The 10212-nt window shown below is 41.3% G+C and overlaps 1 protein-coding gene across 2 annotated transcripts; it reads left to right on the plus strand.

Annotated features, from left to right (window-relative positions):
• Positions 1-577: 577 nt before the first annotated feature.
• LOC125918105 (solute carrier family 22 member 3-like) lies at positions 578-8690 on the plus strand. 2 transcript variants are annotated; one of them, XM_049624146.1, is made up of 5 exons: positions 613-1912; positions 4306-4460; positions 6185-6353; positions 7232-7349; positions 8363-8690. In XM_049624146.1, the coding sequence occupies exons 1-5, from the start codon at positions 1836-1838 to the stop codon at positions 8591-8593; spliced, it is 750 nt and encodes a 249-aa protein (XP_049480103.1). In that variant the 5' UTR covers positions 613-1835; the 3' UTR covers positions 8594-8690. The 2 variants fall into 2 exon arrangements, with proteins under 2 accessions (XP_049480104.1, XP_049480103.1); XM_049624147.1 differs by lacking the exon at positions 8363-8690 and having other exon boundaries at positions 578-1912; positions 7232-8356.
• Positions 8691-10212: the final 1522 nt, after the last annotated feature.

Genomic DNA, 10212 nt, shown 5'->3' on the forward strand with positions numbered 1-10212 from the left:
TAAATCTTCTCAGCAACTCTGTGACATGGGCCAGCTACCAATGCTCCCATTTTCTCCCCAGCTGTGTTAAGCGACAGGTCATTCATTAGCTGTGGAACCAAGGGAACCCTGCCCCTCTCCCGTCTCGCCATGATGCACTGACTTGATGTTTTAAAACCTGTGGGGACATAGGGTAGATCAATTTTTAATTTTTTGAGGAACCTCCACACTGTTTTCCAGAGTGGCTGCACCAGTTTGCGTTCCCACCAATGTTTATAGCGGCACTCTCAACAATAGCCAAATTATGGAAAGAGCCTAAATGTCCATCGACTGATAAATGGATAAAGAAGTTGTGGTTTATATATGCAATGGAATACTACTTGGCAGAGAAAGAATGAAATGTGGCCTTTTGTAGCCACGTGGATGGAACCGGAGAGTGTGATGCTAAGTGAAATAAGTCATACAGAGAAAGACAGATACCTTATGTTTTCACTCTTACGGGGATCCTGAGAAACTTAACAGAAGATCACGGGGGAGGGGAAGGGGGGAAAAAGTTAGAGAGGGAGGGGGGCAAACCATAAGAGACTCTTAAAAAGTGAGAATAAACTGAGGGTTGATGGGGGCTGGGAGGGAGAGGAAAGTGGCTGATGGGCATTGAGGAGGGCACCTGTTGGGATGTGTGCTGGGTGTTGTATGGAAACCAATCTGACGATAAATTTCATATTTTAAAAACTGTGGGGAATGAAATAGTGGGACAGTTTAGGCTATTGGTTTTGGTATGAAGAAGATCATGAGGAAAGAAAGTAACTGAGCCTAATGATCTGATTCAACAACTTTTGTAAGTGTGGCGGTCTCCTTTTCTTTCCTTGCAGCAAGAGCGTAGGACTGAAAAGGGCATGTTGGTTAATAGGCAAGTAAAACTAATTGTGATGATAGATTGCTCTGTGAGTCTTGGCACGTAGCTGAGAGGGAGACAGAAGAATTGAGTAACATTGCTGTAACAAAACTCTCTCAGTTCTCAATAATTTATTTATACACATATGTTTTCCTGGCATGTGTATTTATAAAAATGAAAAATGGAGCAGAATTGATGTTTGGCCATAACTGACTCTAGTAATAAACAGTCTTCTTCCACAGATGACATGAACTGGCTGGAAAACCCCAGGCTTTCTTAACATTCTTCTAGAAACAGAGAGCCGCATTTCCAACAAAATGTTACCCCTGTGCAGTAATTCTTTTTCAAGATTCCTACATTTTCTATTTGCATCTGTTGCAGTCTAGTAACTGTAATTATAACCCCATCAGAAAGGATGAAAATATTTCGAGACGTTGTCACAGGGAAAAATTTGTAATTAAATGTCAACTTATATATATAGTTTTTACACACAGAAGTATCTGTGTACCTCACGGCTGATGCAATACGCACTGACACAAAACACAATAAAATATGTTCTGCTTATAATACGAGGGTGTAGGTATGTGGGAATGAAAACAAGAACTCAAAGAGAAAAAAAGATCGACTTCAGATTGAGACCACTGAGGAACTGGTTTTTACTGGGTGATGGTAGGTGTCCGGTGGCTTCAGTATTTAGACTGTTGGAGACAGTGGGGACATCTTTGCCAGTTATTGAAACTGACCAAAAAACAAAAACAAAACAAAACAAAAAAACCCTTACGTATCAATATAAAAATATGCATGTGAAACATTTAAAAAATGTAAGGAGTGTTTGGGCAAAAATGTTTAACGATCACAGATCTAGACAGAAGACCAGATGTCTTGAGGATAAGCATGGTCACGTGACTCCCATGCATTTCCTTTGTTTTCCCAGTTTGACCTCGTGTGTGTCAATGCTTGGATGCTGGACCTCACACAAGCCGTCCTAAACCTGGGCTTCCTGGCCGGAGCCTTCACCTTGGGTTATGCGGCGGACAGGTAGGCACGAATATGACAGCCATTGACATGATGCATAAGTGTGGGGATGAAAATATTTTATGTTAACATTAGGAAACAATTTTTGTCAAACTTGGGGGGGGGGAAATCTTATTTTCTCTACCTGTGACATTCACACTTGTTTGGTTAGACTAATTCTCTCCTTGTTGAACTACGTCTCCTTACTGCTTGAACTGTACAAATGGATGGGACCGCTCCCCGTGGATCTGAAAGCATCTTAGTGGAAACACACACCGGCAAGGCAGTAACTTCATCATGGGACAGACGGATAGCTGGCTGGACACTGCGGACAGAGTTGATTCCCTGTGCTTCCATAACTCACTGGTTGTGGTCTGGATTAATTTAGTCATAGAGTCGGCCCCTTCCCAATATGTTTCGGTTATATTTTTTAAAAGAAATCCTTGTATTTTATTCTACAAGTTAAAAACTCTGCAAGAAAAAAAAAAACACAGTTTTTCCAAAGACCTTTAAGAGAATTTTATCTATTATTTAACATTCATAAAGATATAGATTAATGGCAGACATGGTGAGTATGTATACTGAACATAGTAATTTTTCTATTCAAACATTCCTGTTTCAGACATTATTGATGTTGGTTATTATATCCATGCCTAACTATTCCTTTATCCCAATTCTAACTATGAAAATACATGCAGTAATTTAATAATTCCTTCTATACCCCTTAGGACAGGGGTAGGAAAGCTTTGGCCATTGACCGTGTCTGGCTGGATATCGCTCTGGTCACTCTAAGCCCAGCCTTGATGGGTCCCTGTGACCCAGCACACAGTGCACAGTGCTTAAGGGTACTTCTTGGAGAACTGCCCACAGCAATTAATTAGCTAATTGGAGACAATAAAATGCCCCAAATGCTTTAGCCAGTTGACAATCTGAATTTGGCCGGATCAGGACTTCAAAGTATAACCTTTGTTTTCTTTTTCTGCTCCCTCGTCTGTCTCTTATTTTTCTCCTGCGGCCCCCTGCCCCCATCTTCTGCATGTGAGTTTCTCCTTAATCCTTGTGTCTGATGCTCTTTCCCCGTCTTTTATCCGTGTTTTTTTCTATGGTTTCCTCTTATAGCCCTTCCCCTTCATCTTCCTTTTCTTAATCTCCCCAAACATCACTTTCTCTCCTAGCTGCTATGGCTTCGAATTGAGTGACGTGTTTTCAACACGTATTTCTTCATTTTAGTTGTTACTCTTCCTGATTTAAACATTAGGTTTTGCTGCTTCTTCATGTTCTTCTCTCACAGTCAATAAACATAATCCCCAAACAAAAGAACTCAACTAAAGGAGGGGGGGCTTTTCCTACCTATGTTCCAGCAGGGGCCTGCGCACCTGTCCTCATTGATGATTCCGTGCTTTGAAGAAGAAGACAGACCCATGAACGATTCTGCCTCACCACAGGGCCAACCGTCTGTCGGCTCCTTCTCTGCTTCTATATCGTGGAAGGAAAGGACCAGAAACAATTTAATAGGCCCCAAATCTACCAGAGGACAGTGTAGGAAGGACAGACGGTGAATTTTAAAATCGGAATAAATGAGAACTACTTCTGTCTCTGCTCCGCTGACTGAAGCAGGACACTGCATGAGTGAATTTGGTGGGAATTTCTATGGGAGAATGTTTTTGAATCAAGTCTCATAAAGGTCATTGACGACAGACTTTCACCAGCCAGTAATCTGGCACAGTTGTACTGAACCGTTTAGCATCAGAATCCCAGAGTATTGCCCACGACGGTAACCTGTGCCCTTTGCCTACGCCTTTAGTAACAGCTACGTAAACGGTGAGACTAAAATGCGAAACTTAAGAACAGCTCGCCCTGGTCGTGAACTTTAGAGTTTATAAGCAGCTTTCACATCAGCATTGCATTTGAGCCTGTACAACTTCACTGTAGAAAGGGAGGGGAGAAACAAGCAAACAAACAAAATCTGAATCTTGGTTCCCTTAAGAAATGGACCCAAGGTCGCATGGTTGGTGGATGAGTGAGCCACGACTGAAGCCCGCTCCTGGGGCTTTCTCCCTTTCTCCTTCCAACTCCACCCACAAAAATGCTAGAAAGGTATCAAACAAAGCTGGGCCACTGGGGTGACCCTATGTGATAGAGAGGGTCATCTTTTTGGAAACTGCAATCCCCCCAAAAATGCATTCTGTGCCTTGCGTTTTGTAATGCCATTTCAGGAACACATGTCCTTACTTGCCTGGTTTTGCTGCAAAACGAAACGCAGAATTTTCAGCCATCCTGTACACGGTGGTAATAATGCAGCGTCGAAAACAAAATTTCTGTCCTGAAGCCTCTTCTAACAACACTTACCGATAGTGCTTTTCACTGTGTCGGAGAAAATGCCAAAGGTGACTTCTTCCTCTCTCTTTCTCAAAAAGGTACGGCAGGATAGTCATTTACCTAATATCCTGCTTCGGTGTTGGCGTCACCGGTGTTGTGGTGGCGTTCGCACCAAATTTCCCCGTGTTTGTGACCTTCCGCTTCCTACAAGGTGTGTTTGGAAAGGGCACGTGGATGACCTGCTACGTGATCGGTAAGACACTGCTGCGCTCCGTGTCTCTTTGACGCCAGGGTCAGGTGTCTGGGCGGTGCCGGCCGCTGAGCCTCCTCGGGCTCGCATGATGAGGCTTCGCGGCTGCCACGAATGATCTCTGCAAATAGGAAGGTCGCCGCGGTGAGACTCTGACTCTGGCAAAATGAACTTCTCATTTTTAGGTCCTGGCCACATACGGAATATCACAAAATACGGGGGTGAACCACACTCTTGCAGATAACTGCTGTACTGTTATCACAAGTTATTGTTTGCCTTCTCGGAGATTGACGTTTATGAAAAATTTCAGCAATTCTTTGAAACCTTTTTAAAGCATTCTCTGTGCATTTCTGGGATATAGTTTGAGACGACACTCCTGTGTTCTCAAATATTTCTTAATTCTATTCCTTGTGTACAAGTGGAGAGCTTTTTAACTGTGAAGGAGATAGGACCTAAAAATGAGAAGCTCATTTGTGAACCTTTGTTACTTCCGTAACCAGAAAGTTTGACCTTTCTAGAAAGAAAAACTTCCCTTTGCTGTTTGCTCCTTTTACTGAGAAAAGTCCTGGATGCTACTTGGGCTCTGTTGCCAGTGATGTCCAGACCAGTCACCTCCTCTAAGGGTCATGGTGGATTCGTGACCAGGGAGAGGCAAAAGCTTCTTTTACAGTATTGCTCCGGATCTTTAGGCTTCTAGTCCCTTCCATCACTGCTAGACAATCCTTCCCCAAGCAGTGCCCACCTTAAGGACCCTCTGAAGGTCTTTGTATGGGCCGGGAAGGAGAGAGAGTGTCGGGAAGTTGCCTGTCGCTGGCTGGGGCAGAAGGGGTAACTTTGGCATATGAAGCATTTCTAAGGAGATCTAAGTGTAGGTGAATTTTCAAATCTGCGATCTTAGGGCACAACCAAGTAGCGTAATCCCAAGATGATCAGAATAGAATTAATGACAGATAGAAATGGATTCATTTGGGTGGAGAAGGATGCCAGCAATAAAATTCCCCATGTGACTTTTAAAGAGGTATCACCTACATGTAAAGTCTGATACTGTGGAGAGGACCATCATGTAATAGAAACTATCTTGTGATCTTGAAAAAATCATTTGTAGAGTCTAATGCTCATAAAGAATCTCCTAAGGAGACTATAATATGCACACCTTTAGAGATACCGTGATAGAAATCTAGCCAGTTTGTTTTACTTCTGTATTGATACAATAGTCATCATTTAAGCTTTCCTAAAATCAACAGATACATTTTTTTGTATAACGAGAAGAGTGCTGCGCTGTGTGTGTAAGATGAGTGTGGCCAGTGCCTGCCAATAACTGGCAGAGAAGAGAGTGAGCAGAAAACCCAGCTCCAGCAGGCATGGAAGTTTTAGTGTCCTTAAGAATGTTGTGGTGTTGGGGCACCTGGGTGGCTCAGTCGGTTAAGCGTCCGACTCCAGTCATGATCTCACAGTTTGTGAGTTCGAGCCCCACGTCGGGCTCTGTGCTGACAGCTCAGAGCCTGGAGCCTGCTTGAGATTCTGTGTCTCCCTCTTTTCTCTGCCCCTCCCCCACTCATGCTGTCTCTATCTCTCATAAATAAATAAACTTTAAAAAATTAAAAAAGAAAGAGAGAATTCTGTGGTGTTCTAACAATGCCGATGGATATGACAGATGTAATGTCTCTGTGTGTTTATTTTGGAGCTCAACTCGAGCTTCCCTAACCTCTGTGTTTGTTTTCCTTCAGTAACAGAAATAGTAGGTTCAAAGCAAAGGAGAATTGTGGGGATAGTAGTCCAAATGTTCTTCACCCTTGGAATCATAATTCTCCCTGGAATTGCCTACTTTATCCCCAGTTGGCAAGGGATCCAGCTAGCCATAACGCTGCCCAGCTTTCTCTTCCTCCTTTATTACTGGTAAAGTGGTTCTGGTCATTATTGAATTTATTCTTATTCCACAGAAATGTAGAATCTGCACTTTCTAAACCAACAGGAAAATGAAAGCAATTAAGGAGATTTTCTGACATCTCCAGAGTAGCCGTGGGCTTTGAGAATTTCTAGAGTGTTTGAGAATTTATAGAGAGTGATCATTAATTGACTAATAGTTCTCATTAAAATAGATTAATAAAGTACCAAAACACAAAACTCCAGAGTATTAGTTATGTTTTGTTATTTTGTAATATTTTCACGAACACTGTAAGGTAACAAACCCTACCTGCCGATATTTCAACATGCAAATTAAATGCAACGAAATCGCTTTGCTTCCCTGTGTGTTCTATTATGCAAATTAATATTGTTCAGGAATCCTCTCAGGAATAAGAAAATGTTGAGAGCATCAGAAAATTAAGTTACCAGAAAGCTACAGGTGTATACATTTGACTCTTACTGAAGCGAATACATTTTGATCATTTCTCTAATTTAATTTTAATATATGGGGAAATCAGTTTACATACATGCCTAAGTGCCCATTGAATTCTTTTCACGTGTGTAATTTCAGTTCTTTTCATGTGTGTAATTTAGGACACTGTATTCTAGGTTAGCCTGGTCTTACAAGAACAATGTAATATTGATTGTTTTTATCATGACCAATGATCCAATTATCAAGTGAGCATTTTTTCCCTCCATTATAAGCTTTCCAAGATAATCTATGTTTCAAAGAGCATGTTCTAAACTCTCAGAATCTCCTAAAGTTCTATCTAATTGCAAGCTCTATTTTAAGAGGGAAAGTGAGGTTGTTAATTAACTGTTAAGGTTTTGAAATTCCTAGACATAACTCAACAAAGTCTTCTTGCCAGGGTGGTTCCTGAATCTCCTCGCTGGCTGATTACTCGGAAGAAAGGAGATAAAGCATTAAAAATTCTGAGGAACATTGCCAAATGCAATGGGAAGTATCTCTCACCAAATTACTCAGAGGTAATTTCATTTATTACTGGTAACAAATATTATTCAAGTGAGTGAATTAATTTGTCTCATTATCAAACATCTGACTAAATCATTTTTAGTTTGGCTTTAAAAAAGGAAAAAAAAAACCGCCTTGGGGAGAATCACAAGGTGCATTAGAGAAGACACACTTGGAAGCTGTGACAGCATTAAGGTTGAGCCCAACTGGCCACTTAGTCCGTATTTTCATAGTTGCACCTTGTCACTTACATTATTAAACTTTACCTACTGTAGGCCCCGTACTATGAAATCATTCATTCATCTTAATTGCACAAACTAGAGATCTTTTCTTGACATTCAGTGTAGTCTAAAGATTTGTCTTTAAATTTAGTCTTGGAAATACTGTTTCTTCGAATCAGAACTTGAGCAAGAATGTAGTTTTCAACCTTTAGACTTACACATGCTGGCTGGCCTACTCCTCCCTCCTTACCTCGTTCCCTTCCTCCCTTATTTTTCTTCTTCCTTTGTCTAGCAAAGCCTTTTGGGGTGCTTCTGTATCATTACACTAAAAGAAATGGTGGGGACTAAAGCTTATTCTTTGCTCTTTGGAAGCTTTGATATGCCTCAGATATATTTGAAGCCACACCTGAATAATTAGAGAATAATATCTAAAAAGATATGGCAATGTGGGGCGCCCGGGTGGCTCAGTCAGTTGAGCGTCTGACATCAGCTCGGGTCATGATCTCGTGGTTTGTGGGTTTGAGCCCCGTGTCGGGCTCTGTGCTGACAGCTCGGAGCCTGGAGCCTGCTTTGGATTCTGTGTCTCCTTCTCTCTGCCCCTCCCCTTCTCATGCTCTGTCTCTCTCTCAGAAATAAATAAGATTTTGAAAAAAAAAAAAAAAAAAGACATGGCAATGCTTTACTACAGAGACGAAGTGAATATAGAATAACAGAAGATTTCTTATAAAGGGATGTGAGGGAAGAATTTTTGGAAGTTACGAATCTTGAATATTAGGTTGCTAACATTTTTTTTTTTTTTTGGGTAGCACTCAGTTTCGATAGAACATTCTGAGAGAAAACAGGCTTTGTTGGTATTATTATCACCTCCCCAGCCCCCCAGAACTTGGTCGGAGATATTTGGATTTCTACCTTTTTCCTTCACTCTTATGTTTGGCAACAAGCAGGAGCCTCCATGTTTACAAAGGTTTCAGTTGACCAGTTGTCACTGGATTGTGATGATGTACCTGGGGGTTTACAGATTGTACAATGTGTGGTAAAGATAAAAAGAAAAAAATCTGCTTTAACCATTAAGGTTAAAGCGATCCTGGTTCTCTGAGCACCTTTGGGCTGTATATTCCTTTCAGGGAAAAAGTATCCACTGCCTTCACACCTTGCTCTCATCCCGTTAGCCTTGGCCTTCACAACAGGATCAAACGTATAATAATCTGCACTCAGTTTTAATAGTCCAATAAGTATTTTTACTCCTCGCTCAGCAGTATACTGAAGACACTGCACACGTAGTCCTGGCGTTAAGCATTTGTCAGATCTACATCAAGGTTTTAAAAAAATAGAAAAAAAAAAAAAAAGAAAGAAAGAAACCAGTGTGTTCTGATGGCTTCCAGAAGAAGGCACCACTTGACGAGGCATGTGATGTGTTATTGTGAGTACCGCTAAGAGGCCCCAGCTACTTCTGCACATCCTCGGGGGACCAGTTCAACGCTGCGCCCATAGACCCACTGACCCACTTCTAATTCACAAACACTGTAGAGACATTTCCCCGGGGAAGTAGTCCAATGCTCTACATGGTTGTGCTTGTGGAAGGATCGTGAATGATGGATCCAGTGGCTTCCAAAACATGTTAACTCTGGCTTTAAGCAGTGAGATGATCTCCATTTGAAAGTCAGGTTCGAAGCCAGACATGAATTTCTCTCGGAGTTTAGTGCCCCAGCCACCACTGTCTGATGATTACATATTGTGATTGGCTCATAAGCCTCTTCGGTCTTTAATCTATAGGTTCCTGTTCTTTTCTTTTCCTTGCAACCTTGGGAATAAAGAATGCTAGGGTTTTTTTTTTTTTCTTTCTTCCTCTTTTTTTTTTTTTTTTGTTTTGTTTCTGTAGACTTTTCTGCAGTCTAAATTTTGTTGATTACATCCTTAGGATCCTTTAATATGGCCCTCTGTCTCTTGTGTTCCCTATCAGTTGGTAGGTAGATCTAGAGCTTAATTAAGTTTGGGTTTGATACTTTTGGCAATCCTACTTCGTAAGTGGTTTAGTACATTTCCATTAAGAGATAGCTCATGTCTGCCTGTTTCTTCTTTTGTGATGTTTTGTGATCGTCGTTGCCTGGATTTATGAATTTATCAGAGGTCGCAAGTGACAGTATTCCCATGTTATCGTTATTATTTCATATATTGCTGGAATACTTACATAAAGACTAACTTCACCCATCAATCATTTGGTGACTCTGAGATACAGGTCTTACAGGAAAGGCAGGAAACGTGTAATTCTTTCTTTTCAAAATAACAAGTCGGTTCACTGCATTCTGCAAAAGTTATCAGTGAATTGTGTGTTGTGGGTTTTTTTAAAAAAAAATTTTAAGCCTCATTAACATCTGGGTCTTAACCTACTATGAGTCAGCCCTTCTCAGTTATTGTCATTATCCTGATTTGTGCTTAGATTGCCCCATCTTTGGACAGACAAGGCTCATCTTTGTTGGTTCCGGGCTCCCTCTGCCATATCCTAGGAGTTTCAGAATGCCGCTTTGCTCATTAGCACGGTGACATTTTCCCAGGCTCATCTTGTGGTCTCTGGTCTCACTCTTGGAATCACCCACTTCTCAAAGGGTGCTTTGAGGTTTGAAACAAATGTCTTCAAACTGAACCTATCCATCCCCAA

The sequence above is a fragment of the Panthera uncia genome, unplaced genomic scaffold (assembly GCF_023721935.1).
Source record: "Panthera uncia isolate 11264 unplaced genomic scaffold, Puncia_PCG_1.0 HiC_scaffold_449, whole genome shotgun sequence".
NCBI classification, from domain to species: domain Eukaryota; kingdom Metazoa; phylum Chordata; class Mammalia; order Carnivora; family Felidae; genus Panthera; species Panthera uncia.

Coding starts and splice junctions, on each gene's coding strand:
- LOC125918105 (XM_049624146.1), top strand. CDS start 1,836: ATGCTGGACCTCACACAAGCCGTCCTAAACCTGGGCTTCCTGGCCGGA. Junction 4,461..6,184: donor GATGACCTGCTACGTGATCG/GTAAGACACTGC, acceptor GTTTTCCTTCAG/TAACAGAAATAGTAGGTTCA. Junction 7,350..8,362: donor TCTCACCAAATTACTCAGAG/GTAATTTCATTT, acceptor TTTTTTGGGTAG/CACTCAGTTTCGATAGAACA.